Source organism: Pongo abelii, chromosome 5, assembly GCF_028885655.2.
Source record: "Pongo abelii isolate AG06213 chromosome 5, NHGRI_mPonAbe1-v2.0_pri, whole genome shotgun sequence".
NCBI lineage: Eukaryota > Metazoa > Chordata > Mammalia > Primates > Hominidae > Pongo > Pongo abelii.
In genome coordinates, this window is record NC_071990.2 from 118574144 (window position 1) to 118591598 (window position 17455).

Below are 17455 nucleotides of genomic sequence, written 5' to 3' on the forward strand. Positions count from 1 at the left end.
CCTTGCCCTAAGACATTAAAACAGTTGCGGGGGTTCCTTGGAATTACCGGCTTTTGCCGACTATGGATCCCCAGATACAGTGAGATAGCCAGGCCCCTCTATACTCTAATCAAGGAAACCCAGAGGGCAAATACTCATCTAGTCGAATGGGAACCAGAGGCAGAAATAGCCTTCAACACCTTAAAGCAGGCTCTAGTACAAGCTCCAGCTTTGAGTCTTCCCACAGGACAGAACTTCTCTTTATACGTCACAGAGAGAGCTGGGATAGCTCTTGGAGTCCTTACTCAGACCCGTGGGACAACCCCACAACCAGTGGCATATCTAAGTAAGGAAATTGATGTAGTAGCAAAAGACTGGCCTCACTGTTTAAGGGTTGTTGCAGCAGTGGCCATCTTAGCATCAGAGGCTATCAAAATAATACAAGGAAAGGATCTCACTGTCTGGACTACTCATGATGTAAATGGCATACTAGGTGCCAAAGGAAGTTTATGGCTATCAGACAACTGCCTACTTAGATACCAGGCACTACTCCTTGAGGGACCGGTGCTTCAAATACGCACATGCGTGGCCCTCAACCCTGCCACTTTTCTCCCAGAGAATGGGGAACCAGTCGAGCATGACTGCCAACAAATTATAGTCCAGACTTATGCCACCCAAGATGATCTCTTAGAAGTCCCTTAACTAATCCTGACCTTAACCTATATACTGATGGAAGTTCATTTGTGGAGAATGGGATACGAAGGGTGGGTTATGCCATAGTTAGTGATGTAACAGTACTTGCAAGCAAGCCTCTTCCCCCAGGGACCAGTGCCCAATTAGCAGAACTAGTGGCCCTTACCCGAGCCTTAGAACTGGGAAAGGGAAAATGAATAAATGTGTATACAGATAGCAAGTATGCTTATCTAATCCTACATGCCCATGCTGCAATATGGAAAGAAAGGGAGTTCCTAACCTCTGGGGGAACCCCCATTAAATACCACAAGGAAATTATAAAGTTATTGCACGCAGTGCAAAAACCCAAGAAGGTGGCAGTCTTACACTGCCAAAGCCATCAGAAGGGTGAAGGAGAAAACGCAGAAGGAAACTGTCAGGCAGATGATGAGGCCAAAGTTGCTGCCAGGCGGAACACCCCCTTAGAAATATCTATGGAAGGACCCTTGGTATGGAACAACCCCCTCCAGGAGATGAAGCCCCAGTATTCCCCGACTGAAACAGAATGGGGACTTTCACGGGGACATAGTTTTCTCCCTTTGGGGTGGTTGGTGACAGAAGAAGGAAAGGCACTTATACCCAAAGCCGGCCAGTGGAAAATACTTAAAATCCTCCATCAAACTTTTCATATGGGTATTGAAAATACTAATCAAATGGCCAAATCTCTATTTACGGGGCCAAATCTCCTCTGGACCATCCGACAGGTAGTCAAAGCCTGTGAGGTGTGCCAAAAAAATAATCCCTTGGTATATCGTAAGGCCCCTTTGGGGGAACAAAGAATAGGTCACTATCCTGGAGAGGACTGGCAGTTAGACTTCACCCATATGCCTAAGTCAAAGGGATTTCAATACTTGTTGGTCTGTGTTGATACCTTTACAAATTGGATAGAAGCTTTCCCCTGCAAGACAGAGAAGGCTCAGGAAGTGATAAAAGTCCTAATTCATGAAATAATTCCTAGATTTGGGCTTCCCCAAAGTTTACAGAGTGACAATGGTCCAGCTTTTAAAGCCATGATAACTCAGGGAATCTCCAAGGCGCTAGGGATACAATATCATCTTCACTGCTCCTGGAGGCCACAATCCTCAGGGAAGGTTGAGAAGGCAAATGAAACACTCAAGAGGCACTTAAGGAAACTAACACAAGAAACTCACCTCCCATGGCCTACTCTTTTGCCCATGGCCTTGTTGAGAATTCGAAATTCTCCCCACAAAATAGGTCTCAGTCCATATGAAATGCTGTATGGGCGACCTTTTCTTACAAATGACCTCCTACTTGATTAGGAAATGGCCAACTTGGTCAAAGATATAACTTCTTTGGCAAAATATCAACAAAACCTTAAAAACCTACCTGAAGGATGTCACAGAGAAACAGAGTTGTTTCAACCAGGAGATCTAGTGTTGGTCAAATCTCTCCCCTCTACCTCCCCATCTATGGACTCTTTGTGGGAAGGACCATATTCGGTAATCCTCTCTACTCCCACTGCAGTTAAAGTGGCAGGAGTGGAATCTTGGATTCACCACACCCGAGTTAAACTTTGGACATTCCCTGAGGAACCTGCAGGATCATCAGCTCAGGAGTCCCAAGATCAGCCAGACCAGCCTCGATACACCTGCGAACCGCTGGAGGACTTGCACCTCCTATTTTGGAAGGAAACATCCCAGACTAAAAAGGCTCCTACCACTGATCTTGAGGAAAGACCTCTTCCTCCTTAAAAAAGATAAGTGAAAACAGCACACTAACCATACTCTTTGTGATAGGACTATATACTCTAGCTTCTACCAGAACGAAAAACCTAATCACATCAACCTCCTTTCTATCTTCCTTCCTTTTCACAGTAATTTACTCCTACCTCTAACTCAGACTAGATAAAATGATCTCGTTTTCCAGAGCACCCTCTTTATCTTCCTATTTGCTCTTTGCCTATGTATCCCTCCTGCTTCCTTGGATATCTCATACAATCACCCCTCCCTTTTCACTAGTTCCTAATTACCTCTACAAGACTCTCAACTTAACTCACACTCTGTTAAACCAGTCCAATCCTTCCCTGGCAAATGACTGTTGGCTGTGTATCTCTCTATCAACCTCTGCCTACGTTGCCACTCCCATTCCCGCAAAAAAACTGGGTCTTTACCAACTTGACCTACCACCCTCGTTATGAAGGAAAGGACCCTTTCCAACTTCTAAATATGCAATCATTGGCCGACTTCCCCATATCTGATAGGACCAAGAATACCCTAACAGGACGTGCAACCCAACTTTTACGTTCTTACATTTCCAACCTCACCTATTACACAAGCAATGAAAAGCCCTTACATGGCCCTGTAACCACGAACACTAGCTTAACTTTCCAAGCCCCTTTAGGCATCCAACGCAACCTGTTATCAGGCCTGCCTCTGGGGCACCTACCAACACATCAGTGTAATTACACCCTACAACTTCAAGCCCCAACTGATCATAGTAACTTTCGAGTCACCCAAACAGCTCCATTCAGACGACTTGTCTGCTTCTCAGGGCCCCCCAAAATCATCACCTCCTCCCTGCTTAACAAACAGTCCAGGTTTTGTAATGGCAAACATACTCCCTGCATGACCATACACCCCTGGACTCCCTGCAGCAGCGCCCCTACCACTAGCGAATGCCTTCTCATCCCCTCTTTTAATCACTCTCTCGAATGGTTCCTAGTGGATACAAAACATTTTTTTCTCCAATGGGAAAATAGAACACAGGGAGCCACTCAGTTTGCTCCCAACACCCCTTTCCAGCCGCTCACTGGAGCTACCTTAGCAAGTACTCTAGGAGTATGGGAAAATGAAAATAACAAACTTACACACCTTTTTAACATACATAACCAGTTCTGTCTACCCAGCCAAGGCATATTCTTCTTATGTGGAACGTTGACCTATATCTGCCTCCCCACTAACTGGACGGGCACCTGCACCTTAGTCTTTCTAAGTCCTAACATTAACATTGCCCCAGGAAATCAGACCTTATCAGTACCCCTCAAAGCTCAAGTCCGTCAGTGCAGAGCCATACAACTAATGCCCCTACTTATAGGGTTAGGAATGGCTACTGCTACAGGAACTGGAATAGCTGGTTTATCAACTTCATTATCCTACTACCACACCCTCTCAAAGGATTTCTCGGACAGTTTGCAAGAAATAACGAAATCTATTCTTACTTTACAATCCCAAATAGACTCTTTGGCAGCAGTGACTCTCCAAAACCGCCGAGGCCTAGACCTCCTCACTGCTGAGAAAGGAGGACTCTGCACCTTCTTAGGGGAAGAGTGTTGTTTTTACACTAACCAGTTGGGGATAGTACGAGATGCTGCCCAGCATTTACAGGAAAAGGCTTCTGAAATCAGACAACACCTTTCAAATTCTTATACTAACCTCTGGAGTTGGGCAACATGGCTTCTCCCCTTTCTAGGTCCTGTGGCAGCCATCTTGCTACTACTCGCCCTTGGGCCCTGTATTTTTAACCTTCTTGTCAAATTTGTTTCCTCTAGAATCGAGGCCATCAAGCTACAGATGGTCTTACAAATGGAACCCCAAATGAGTTCAACTAACAACTTCTACTGAGGACCCCTGGACCGACCTGCTGGCACTTCCCCTGCCCTAGAGAGTTCCCCTCTGAAGGACACCACAACTACAGGGCCCCTTCTTCACCCCTATCCAGCAGGAAGTAGCTAGAGCGGTCATCGGCCAAATTCCCAACAGCAGTTGGGGTGTCCTGTTTAGAGGGGGGATTGAGAGGTGACACTTTGCTGGCAGTCCTCACAGCCCTTGCTCGCTCTCGGCGCCTCCTCTGCCTGGGCTACCATTTTGGTGGCACTTGAGGAGGCCTTCAGCCCACCACTGCACTGTGGGAGCCCCTTTCTGGGCTGGCCAAGGCCGGAGCCCACTCCCTCAGCTTGCAGGGAGGTGTGGAAGGAGAGGCATGAGCGGGAACCAGGGTTGTGTGCAGCGCTTGCGGGCCAGCTGGAGTTCCGGGTGGGTGTGAGCTTGGCGGGCTCCACACTTGGAGCAGCCAGCCAGCCCTGCCGGCCCCAGGCAGTGAGGGACTTAGCACCCGGGCCAGCAGCTGTGGAGGGTATACTGGGTCCCCCGGCAGTGCCAGCCCACCGGCGCTGCGCTCGATTTCTCGCCGGGCCTTAGCTGCCTTCCCGCAGGGCAGGCCTCGGGACTGCAGCCTGCCATGCCAGAGACTTCCCCTGCCTCAATGGGTTCCTGTGCAGCCCGAGCCTCCCCGACGAGGGCCGCCCCCTGCTCCATGGCGCCCAGTCCCATGGACCACCCAAGGGCTGAGGATTGCAAGCGCACGGCGCGGGACTGGCAGGCAGCTCCACCTGCAGCCCCAGTGCGGGATCCACTAGGTGAAGCCAGCTGGGCTCCTGAGTCTGGTGAGGACGTGGAGAGTCTTTATATCTAGCTCAGGCACTCTGTATCTAGCTCAAGGTTTGTAAACACACCAATCAGCACCCTGTGTTTAGCTCAAAGTCTGTGAGTGCACCAATTCACACTCTGTATCTAGCTGCTCTGGTGGGGCCTTGGAGAACCTTTATGTCTAGCTCAGGGATTGTAAACACACCAATCGGCACTCTGTATCTAGCTCAAGGTTTGTAAACACACCAATCAGCACCCTATGTTTAGCTCAAGGTTTGTGAGTGCACCAATCGATACTCTGTATCTAGCTGCTCTGGTGGGGCCTTGGAGAACCTGTGTGTCAAAACTCTGTATCTAGCTAATCTGATGGGGACATGGAGAACCTTTGTATATAGCTCAGGGATTGTAAACGCACCAATCAGCACCTGTCAAATCAGGCCACTCAGCTCTACCAATCAGCAGAATGTGGGTGGAGCCAGATAAGAGAATAAAAGCAGGCTGCCCGAGCCAGCATTGGCAACCCGCTCGCGTCCCCTTCCACACTGTGGAAGCTTTGTTCTTTCGCTCTTCGCAATAAATCTTGCTACTGCTCACTCTTTGGGTCCACACTGCTTTTATGAGCTGCAACACTCACCGCGAAGATCTGCAGCTTCATTCCTGAACCCAGCGAGACCACGAGCCCACCAGGAGGAACGAACAACTGCAGACGCACTGCCTTAAGAGCTGTAACACTCACCGTGAAGGTCTGCAGCTTCACTCCTGAGCCAGCGAGACTACGAACCCACCAGAAGGAAGAAACTCCGAACACATCCGAACATCAGAAGGAACAAACTGCAGACACGCCACCTTAAGAGCTGTTAACACTCACTGCGAGGGTCTGCGGCTTCATTCTTGAAGTCAGTGAGACCAAGAACCCACCAATTCCGGACACAGTCTTACTCTGTCACCCAGGCTGGAGTGCAGTGGCACCACCTTGGCTCACTGCAGCCTCCACCTCCTGGGTTCAAGTAAGTCTTCCTGCCTCAGCCTCCTGAGTAGCTGGGATTACAGGCATGCACCACTATGCCCAGCTAATTTTTGTATTTTTAGTAGAAACAGGGCTTCACCATGCTGGCCAGGCTGGTCTCGAACTCCTGACCTCAAGTGATCTACCCACCTTGGCCTTCCAAAGTGCTGGGATTACAGGCATGAGCCACTGCACCCAGCCTTAATTTCAATAAATTTAAACTTAAATAACCATATGTGGCTAGTGATTACCACACTGGGCAATGAAGAGTAATTTTAAGAGCATATGGGGTATTTAGAGTATATTTTTTTTCTGTTGAATTACTCCTAATTAGGAGACTTCCAAATTGTACTCGACTTTCAAATATTTATTCTACAAGCATTTGAATTTCAACGAATAGACTCAGGTATTGACCAATTCATGTTGAAAGTGGAATCTATGGGATCATCAAATTGGAAATAATTTAGGATAGTGGGAAGATCATGCATGTTGTAGTTAGATCCCGTTTCAGCTCCTACTAACTGTGGCCTTTGGGAAAAGTTACCTTACTTTTCTCAGCCTCAGTTTCCTCATGTGTAAATTGAGGATATTAGTACCTACTTCACTGAGGCATTATGAAGATTAAATAAAGTAATGCATTTAGTACATGCTAAGCATATACAGTTAAGCTCATTAAATTTTAGTTCTATTATTAATTACAATTTTTTAAAACACAGATTTAGAAAATTATGTGAATGCCTACATACAATTTTCCTGGAAACAACTTGATTTGAATTCTGCAAGAACACTTGGCGTGGTACAGAGCAAATATCATGTGTATATTCTTTTGAGTATATGGGGAATGCAAGCCCTTTGTAAATGCAATTGAAGGGGCTGCTCTTACTAACAAGTATCTGTGCACATATATCAGCATCTTACCAAGCATAGCAGGTACTGTGATAACTCTCCAACACTGACAGCCTTCCAGATCCATTGCCCAGATCTCTTGTGCTTTGGCAAAGTATATCAATGGTTTCTCTAGGTTAGAGGTATCAATAGCCATTGCTCCACTTAACTCAAATTCAGTCACATTACAAGAACATTGATTCCTTTTGTTTTGTTGGTTTGTAGCTATGGGTTGCAGAATTCGGTGCAAGGTGTGATTGATAATACTGTAGTAGAACATCTGGTAGCCAAAATTGGAAACTTCTGTCCAATACAAGCGACTATAGAGGAAAAAAAGTCCCCCCAACTTAATGAGTAAAATACATCATTTCAAATATTGGTTTCTAATGCAGAGCAACCATTCCTAATGACTGTGAGGGACAAATGGAGCCTTTGGAGAGAACATGGTCAAGTTTTCAATAACCTTTTGCTGAGATGGAAGAAGTCACAAGAAGTCTAACTTGTAGCATTTCCAGTGATTTCTCAATAGATGTGTTTACAACTAAAGTCTTGGAATATAATGACCTTAGGTGCTATATTAAAAGGCTCACTTAATAACTGAAATATAAAATATATTTGCATAATTTTCATCAATGTCCATCTCTATTCCCCTCCTCTCATGTTTGTTTCTGCTTCTTAATACTAGTTAATGATCTAGTTTCCAAATAGCCTAACCCCATGCTTATGGCCCAAACAGAAATGCATCTTTCCAGCCTGCGAAATTGCTACTTAGGTGCTAAAACGAAACTTTAAAGCTCACCTTATGAGGATATTAGTTAAACTAAGATGGACGAGCACAGAATAACTTTTACTGTGCAAGGCATGCTGCCCATCTGTTCCTGCTCACCTCTTGCCACTGTCTCAATCCTCTTCTTGTCCTTGCCAACTGATGATGTTATTGCATTCACTAGTATAAAAATCTGCTATTGTTTCCTTTTAGGTAATTAGCCTAACTTTGTTAGTCAAATTGTCAGTATGCATTAAGTTTACATATTTGTGGTTGTGGCTCCTAATTTACATGAAGAATTACTTACTACAATATAGTGGGCCAAGAGCCCTAAGCATCTTATTTTTCCATAATTGTCTTCTACTATTAAACCAAAGACATTACATTAAATATGTCTATATCTATTTCATCACAATATAAAAAGATACTTGCATTTACATACCTTAAAAGAGGATATACAGAAAAAGAAATTATTGTTGAATTCCTGTTGTGAATCTTCACCTCTCTGGGATATTTCACCTTGTGTTCAAGATCAACATCAAATATTTGCATTCCATTTTGTGATTCTTTCAGTGCAAAGTAGAGGTGCCTTGAAATCCAGTCAATTGTAATAACTGTGATATCAAAAATCAGTGAATCTTGGAAAAGCTTAACAATAGGTAGAGAACACAGCCAAGAAGAGAGTGGTTATTTTTTTATTTGAAGACTTTTCTATATTCACCCATATCATTTGTTTACTGCACTTCTCATTTGTAATCCTAAACCTCAGCAATCTGGATAGTATACCATTGTAACATGGGCACTCTTCTCACATTTTTTTCTAAATGATTTTAACTATCATGGCTTTAACTGCAATCTACAAACCAGTGCTACAAATTTATATCTTCAGACAAGATCTTTAATGAGTCACTGATTCAAATATCAAACTGCCTACTGAACATTTCCATATGAATTATCCCAGAAAACAGACTTCATCACCCACCCCAAAACCTCTTTTTCTCCTGCATTTTATATTTTTATGGATTTCCAACACCCACCCAAGGAGCTAATCATGACAAATATGGTCCTCCTTGACTTCTTCTTTTCATTACTACCCATAGTAAACTAGTCCCTTTTTTTTTTTTTTTTTTTTTGGAGATGGAGTCTGGCGGTAACCCAGGCTGGAGTGCAGTGGCATGATCTTGGTTCACTGAAACCTTTGCCTCCTGGGTTCAAACGATTCTCCTGCTTCAGCCTTGCGAGTCGCTGAGACTACAGGTGCGCACCACCACGTCCAGCTAATTTTTATATTTTTAGTAGAGACAGGGTTTCCCCATGTTGGCCAGGCTGGCATTGAATTCCTGGCATCCAGTGATCCACCTGCCTTGGCCTCCTACAGTGTTGGGATTACAGGTGTGAGTCACTGCACCCAGCTTGAACTAGTCCCATTTTAAATGTCCAGTTTGTCATCTCCTTTCTCACCTCACGCTCATCCCCTCACTCAGGCCCATAACATTTTCTACCTGGATTTCTGTGACAGCCTCCTAATTGTCTCAGACTTAACTCTTTCTAAGTCACTATTCACACTGCTAACAGACAGGCCTTTCTAAAACACAACTTGACCATGTTAATAACCCACTAAATATCTTTACTGGCTTGCTGTTGGCTTCTAGAATAACACCTGCCTCCTTAGCACAGTAAAGGAGGCCCATTATGCTCAGGCTCCCACCTCTCCAGATTTCCCACCTTCCTTTCACTCCACTCTCATCCAAACACTCTATGGTTCTTTGTTTTCCTGTCTTTGTACCCCCTCGGCCTTCACCTGTCTCATCTTTGTTTCCAAGATGTTTTTCCATTCTACCACCACCAAGCCAACCTAGACTACATGTTCATTCTCTGTGATTCCACCACATCCTGCTCTCAGCACAACAGTTATCCTAGTCTGTCTTCACTATCAGTTAACACTTAGTGAATGCCTACCACATTCCAGGCATTGTGCTAAGTGCATTACATGGATTATCTCATTTAATCTTCATGGGAACCCTACGATGAGGTATTATTTAACCACAGAGGTTAAATAACTTGCCAGTGGTCACAAATCTAGTAAGTAGTAGAGCCCAAATTGTATTCTAGGTAGTCAAATTCCAAAACTCACCTTCTTAATCACTAGGCAATACTGCCTTCCTAGTGTTGGACTAATACTAGACTGGGCTTATTAAGAGCAAAGCCTATAAACTTTCACCTATAATATCCCAGGCTCTAACACAGCATCCTAAACCCAATAACTATTTGCTAACTGAGTGTTGAATGACATTTGCCCAAAATGTAGTCTGTATTCGTTTGTGGCTAAATAATTATACAATATCTGTCCTTTTCATTCTAATCTTAATGACTAAACCGTTTTCCAGTCATTTTAACTACAGAGTAGTGTCATATGCAAATACTTTACTTCCTTTATTTTGAAAGAATTACATAGTGAAATACCTCAGAGCTAGAACGATTGTGCAAGTTCAGAAGAAAGAGTGAGTCCCCTTCAGCATAATATCCCATCTCATTATCAGCTGTGTAGCAAATGGCACTGATAACTCTTTCTGCTGAAAACGTCCACGCAACTTGATTTTGATCCATATCTAAAAAAACTATCTTGTTACCAAGAAGAGTTATGAGGTGAGGAAATGGGTTGATTTCTGAAAGCAAAAAAACATGTAGATAATATGCATGAGAAAACTAACTTTAGCTTAGCAAAGTCTCTTGATTTAATATCCGGCAGTTTTGAAGTCCATGGGCTCCCTTTGGTTCCCCTAATACATCTGTCTCAGTGATAACCTTGTAGGCTCTCTACCCCTAGGTTTATTTAAAAATATTTTTGTGATGTTTTGGGGTCAAAAACATGTTTTTGACCTAAATTTTAGCTCAGAGACAGTGTTCATATCCCTAAAGATACCAATGGGAAAAAAACACACACACACAGAAGCCTCTAAATTATTATTTGCACAGATTTTAGCAAACAAATACCTGATGTTGTAGACTTTACAACGTCAGCAAATGGTCCTGGCCCTTTAGATGTGAAGGCCCTAACCTAAAGAAAAGGAAACAAAAACTGCATTCAATAGTATTCTCTGTGGCAACAATTAAGTTCTGAGACTGAGAGATTACTAAATGTTTCATTTCACACTCCTGATACACAATATTAATAGTTTCAAATAGTTATTGACATTAATATACAGCAATATAAATCACCAAGAGAAAAAATATTGCTCTATATTAATGTTGATAGATTTTTTATCTAGAAAAGTGCAAGAATTGGAACAAATCTCTCTTGCTAAAAAATGAATTTCTAAAAATGTCTGGGGATTTAATGTACAGCATGGATGGTGATGAATGTCTAATTAATTCAATTGTGATAATTACACAATGTATACATTTATCAAGTCATGTACAGCTTGAATATATATATGTCAATTGAATATTTTTAAATAAAATAAGGTCATTATTTTCAAAATTAAGTTACATAGAACATTTAACAGAAATAAAACTGTACAAATTATGATAAACTTCCATTTTTCTTGAATTCAACAACTAGAATCTTCAAAAAACTAAATTTCCAGACTTTTTAAAAAGAGTAACTTTTAAAAATAATTAAATCTTACATTTGAAAATGATTGTGCATTTCAAACCAGTTTCACATACATTGTCTCTTTTGATCTTCACAACTACTAAGCGTAGAAACTGGACCAGGATACTAATAAAGGTAAGTAACTCTTGCACAATGACATATGTAGAAACTGGCATCAGAACCAAGTCTTCTGAGGTCTGCATACATTTTTTCCCATTGGCCCATGCCACATTCTAACAGTAAAGTTTATTTTTATTTTTTTAGATATTTTCTATTATGTAATAAAGTATTTCCATTTCCAAACCTTGCATATGTACAGTAGCCTGCAAAGAAAATTGACATCTATAATGGTGGACTCAAAATATAAAGCCCCAAGTGCTTTATCAACAAAACATTGTATTATTTTTATTATACTTTTAGTATTAAATTCATTTTACTATATTTTATATATTAATATCTGTGTATGATTTATAATGGTACATATATATATAGTAATGTTTACTTTTGTACAAAACTGTGTTAAATGAAACTCATACATATCCATGCATATCACTTTGCATAGTTCCATGGTGACCAAAATTTGAAACTATATATCTGTATACATATTTATATTATATATTCTATATATATACTATATATTCTATATATAGACACACTTAACCAGAATATTTATTTTACCAAAACACCCCTAATTTTTACCAAATAGGAACGTGTACTATCTTTAATTTTCATGTATAACTTATTTGATTAGTATATGTAGACAACAAATTATCAAAATAATTATTAAATTAGAATTTTATGAAAAGAAAAACAAATCCCTACGCAACTCAAATCTCCAAAACACTCCCCAAGATGTTATTTTCCCCAAAAAGAAATGGTAGAAAGCATTACAGCACAGTGCTTTCCAGCCACGCATCTTTGGTAATTGACTGATCTCTCAACGACTTAACTTTTTCTTTATAGCATGAGGATCAAATGAGATAATGAATACAAAAGTACCTACTGTGGTGCAAGGCCTACAGTGATTTTACTGAAAAATAATAATTTATCAAAATAACACGGGTACCCCAAATGTATGTACAACTAAAATATATATCAATAAAAAATGTAAAACAAATCAGTAATGTGTAACACAGAAAAATTAAAATCGTGATACAGCTTCAAAAGAAAAGAAAAAAAGAAAAAGAATGACTTACTCTGAATTTGCAAAGTTCCCTGAATGTGAGAAAGTTGTGAAAATATCCTTTACCCAAGCAATCGCCTCTTGCCTCTCTACTTTTGCTGCCCACTTGACCTCTTTGATCACAGTATACCTAAATTATCGACAGGGTGGAAGAATTCTTAACCTAGTCCTTTAATTATTCTTCTGTTTGAACTTTTTTTTTTTACTGCAGTCGTTTTTAATGGAATAAAAACGAATTCCTGCATATTAATCCTCAAAAGGTCCACTTTCCATTTATTTAAGTTTAGTTTAGTCACTCTTATCTGAATTATCTCCATTAATTTTCTCACATAATTTTAAAAAACTATAGCGGCCAATCAAAATCTAGGTATGTGTGCCATTTACACTGTAACATATCCCAGAAACACGGTCTTTCCCTCTCCCCACAATGCCGCTATTAAGACTCTCATATCTTCTGTTTTCTCTCTCATACCTGGAAGGCAATAAAGCATCTGGGACTCATGCCTTCAAGTTGAAAAGACATCACTGAGGGAGTGACACTGACAGCAATCCAGTCTTCACATGTTTTGTTTGTAATACTTTGATTGGATATATTGTAGAAAATTTCAAATTTTGTTAACACCCCATTTTCATGCTTAGGTTTGTTCCACCTAAATTCCACCACAACTTCATTCTTGTTGCAGCATTTTCCACTTGGTAATATAAATATTCTGGGGTTCTCTGGTGCTGATGGAACTGAAAAGTAGAGGCACAGGTAGAGCAGAAAAGAATATAAGAATATAAAGAATATAAGACTTTTACCACTTATAATGAGATTGTAAACAACTTAACAATATTTCTCATTCCAGGCAGTTGCAGTATATTTATTACATTCTTAAAGATCTTCAGGAGAGAATATTCCATAGATTTCTTCAGGAACCCATCCTGATAATTTCAGCGCATCTGACTGACAAGGAAGACTTCCTTATGTTCAACTCAAATCCTTCCTACTACCACTTAAGCACATCTTTCTTGTCTGTGCCTTGTGTAGATGGAAGGTGTCTGGTTCTCCCCGTAAAATGCAACATTCACTTTTATCCTGACAGAGTGATTTCAGTGAAAGTGAAAATGTCATCATCGGGATGGATGGCAGTAAGTCCCACCAGCCTTCAGCCAGTTCAGGTTGTAAAACACAGTATAAATCAGAGACCTAGGCCCTGTCACTCTGAAGTCCCTAAGAAGCAGAAAAGTTTAGGGGAGGCTGATCATACCCCAAGAGTAAGGTTTGGGAGTATTCATTTATTCTAGAGCCAAACCAAGCAATTCAGTGTCTCTCAGTCCTTTAATCAAGAGAAATGTCTCTGCCTGATTTCTAAGTCATTCTCTCTGGATGGCCCTCTCCTCTCTTAGGACTCCTCCACAAGGTCTTCATTCCCTCCCTCATTCCAATCACATTGCTATTTAATGTTTAACACTCACACTATTATTCAATCTCCAGGCCTTCTTACATTAGGCTTCTCTTCTCACATGGGATACCTCTTCTTGTTCCATCTTTCAGAGTGCACTAAAGTTTCCATTTCCCAAAGGCACCTTCTCTCTTAAAAATGCCTGAGGCAGTTTGATATAGGTGAAGGTTTCATAGGCTTGTCTACTCACTCTATACCACTGCTGCTCAGGTACAACTCTCTAGTATCTATTATAATTTGCTGTGCATGTGTTTATCTCCCTCCTGTTTTATGAACTCCATCAGAGAAAGCATCTCTTCTTATTCCTTGTTAAATCCTCCCAAATCTATTATAGAACTAGGACACAGTAAGTGGTTAATAAATATTGATCAGTTTGGATAATTTCCTGGCTATATTATAAATTTCCTGAAGGCAAAGGCCAAATCTTGTCATCCTTTCTTATTCTCCAATATCCAGCAGAGTGCTGTTGACTCTTGCTCCCACTGGATCCCCTGATGGATGCAGTCAAGTCCATTTCCACAGGACAATTCAACCAAGCTGATATCCCAAGGAAATCTCAAGCAGAACATTCCTGGATCCAATGCTAACTGCTCCGGAACCTGCCCAGGCCCCACTATGTTCCTGATGTGTGATTTATAGATGAATATTGTTGAAATAATCTTAATAGTAAAAAATGCAATGGAGAATGGATATCTATATTTAGTAAGCTCTTACCACCTGCCAAATCCTGTATTAGTTTTACATAAATTACTATCATTTACCAACATTTGTAAAACTGACTGAATGGAGATTTGATGAAACTGTAGTGAAAAGTCCAGATTAAGTCCCAGCCCAGCCACTTAGTAACTATTTTATTTGGGCAACTACTAGGCTTTCATTTTCTTTCTTGAATAATCAAGATAATAAGACTTTCCTACCCATCTCAGAGCTCTGTGAGGATCAAATGAAATGATGTTTCTGATGCATGATAGGTATGTAGTAAATAGTTAATAAAGGAGTGATACCTAAAAATGTGTTTTGTACACTTTAAGGTGATACACACATGTAATGATATGGCTAGTATCCTTTTAAAAATATCTTTTCCCCAAAACATTAAATTTAGATATCAGTTATTCACCTACAGAAGATTCTGAGTTACCATCTATGAAAAGAGCCTGCCTTCCAAGAAAACTGTCTCTGCCCTTAAATGCCCATTTTCCGTATAAAGGATTTTGCAAATTACCTGAAATATGCATCTGCATCTTCTACATCACTACAATCAAATGAAATGGCTGTTAAGAAATCTTTGAAATATTCCTTTGGAATAAATTATGCAAAATTATGTTAATGGAGCTATTCTAATCTCCAAAAAGTCATTGAAAGGGTATTGAATCTAAACACATCTATAAAACTGAAAGTTATTTTTAAATATCAACTATCCATTCCAGATCATGAAAAGTGAGATTCTGCTTTTTTTAGAAAAAAGACAGATTTTAACCCCTGTACCTGTTTCAGGTGCTCGAAGTGACAGAGATGTTTTGGGGCCCTTTCCCCAGTAGGTATAAGGAGTGACAGAAAGATTAAATAAGGCATAAGGTTCCAGTCCTTCCACAGTAAATACAGGTAAAGAGTGTTGTTCACTAGTCAAGAACTAAAATATAAACAGAAAACATTATTTTCTCAGGGAGAGAATTATAAAATCTTTCATTCCTTATTACCTAAAATCTCCAAACTTTGGTTCACATGTAAAATCAAAGTTTGCAATTTCGGAAGTGCTAATTTTGGCAAGTTCTATGTTGTGCCACACAGACCAGTTAAAGCGTATCCAGCACAGCAGTTAGCACCAAGCAGTCAGAGACTGGCTGTAAACAAGTCTTCTGGGGAATAATCTTAATAACCAAATGCTATGGGAATGACAAAGAAGATGGGCTTGGCTAAGTCAAGATGGTACAGGTCAGTGTGGGCAGGGCTGACACAGTCTGTTTGGGAAATGAAAGTTACTAGAACCAACACCATACCTTAGAATAAGCACTAAATTCTACACTGTAGAAAACTACACCCCAGTCTACCGCAGGGGGACCATTCCACAGGATTTGAAAACTTGAAGCATTTCCTTCAATCCTAAATGAAGACTCTTGAACAGAATCTGGAATAACCTTAGGGGTAAAGGAAAAGTTCCCTACACGTCGAAAGAAAAAAAAGAAATAGGAGAAAAAATTGGGGATTATTGATCAATATAGAAATCATAGAAAATCAATAGCAATTACTAACAATTAGAACTGAAACAAAATTTTTCTTTTCTTTAACATATCCTGAAAAAAATCATCTTTTTCTGACTTTTTCAGGCTGTAAATTTGGGTTAAGATTAAACTCACTGCAAGCAAACCAACTGAAATTACTGAAGCCTTACTCCTCTTAAAACTTAATTTTTAAGAAAAAAAAATATCCCAACCTAAACATTTATTTAACCGAAGGTATAATGGAGTAGGGTAAGCAGGAATGAAATACTGTACCTGGCAGAGGCTTAAGGGATGTCTGAATAATTGTGAATTGATTAAATTTGGCTGGTTCCAAAACAGAGACACTGGTTTTCTGACCTATTTCCTGAGTTGTGATAATCCTAAAGCCATTGATCCAGAACAGCCGACCACTATAGTACATCAGTGCATTCTGGGAAATTTCAGAAGTACTCCAGGCTGCAAATTCTGTGATGGTGGTATCCCCAGTGCTGCTAAAACATAACACCAATTAGTGTGTGTTTCCGGAGTGGTGGAAGGGCTGGTCCATGCAAGTACTCATGAGAATATATGTTTGTGAGTATCTGTGCACATTTGTGTACATTAAAATAAAGAAAATACTTTCTAACAATTATTGTCTTTTTTTTGTTTCATATTAAGTTGGGTTTTTATTTTACATTTTTTAAAAGTAGTAAACCCAAAGTAAATTTTCTGGGGGCTTTTCTTGTTTCTTTGAGATGGAGTCTCACTCTGTTGCCCAGGCTGGAGTGCAGTGGCATGATCACAGCTCGCTGCAACTTCTGCCTTCCAGCTTCAAGATATTCTCCTGTCTCACCCTCCCAAGTAGCTGGGATTACACGCACACACCACTACGCCTGGCTAATTTTTTGTATTTTTAGTTGAGACAGAGTTTCACATGTTGGCCAGGCTGGTCTTGAACTTCTGACCTCAAGTGATCCGCCTGCCTCAGCTTCCCAAAGTGCTGGGATCACAGGCATGAGCACTGTGCTCTCTGGGGGCTTTTCTTATTAATGTGATATTGCAATATCATGAGTGTTTAGATAGGTTGCAGCTTTTTAAAAAATACTTGTGATTTTGGTAATACTCTACAACAAGGCACAACCTGGATTCTCATTACTTAATTAGTTCAGAGATTACATCTTTGGTTTATTCTATGTGTTCCTACAACACTTGCATTAGCATAAGAAAGACATGAGGCAAGGTTCTTACAGGACCTGGAAATAAGGTAATCATCCAGAAATG

The 17455-nt window shown here is 40.6% G+C and overlaps 1 protein-coding gene across 2 annotated transcripts in view; it reads right to left on the minus strand.

Annotated features, from left to right (window-relative positions):
- ROS1 (ROS proto-oncogene 1, receptor tyrosine kinase) overlaps window positions 1-17455 on the minus strand; it is a 155562-nt gene that overhangs the window by 73033 nt on the left and 65074 nt on the right. For both annotated transcript variants that reach the window (XM_063724964.1, XM_063724965.1), the window contains 8 exons: window positions 16469-16683; window positions 15974-16134; window positions 15462-15606; window positions 13004-13266; window positions 10748-10811; window positions 10217-10419; window positions 8196-8401; window positions 7021-7307 (listed from right to left, as the gene is read on the minus strand). In XM_063724964.1, the coding sequence (XP_063581034.1) occupies window positions 7021-7307; window positions 8196-8401; window positions 10217-10419; window positions 10748-10811; window positions 13004-13266; window positions 15462-15606; window positions 15974-16134; window positions 16469-16683 (1544 nt within the window). The remainder of the gene's footprint in view (window positions 1-7020; window positions 7308-8195; window positions 8402-10216; window positions 10420-10747; window positions 10812-13003; window positions 13267-15461; window positions 15607-15973; window positions 16135-16468; window positions 16684-17455) is intronic.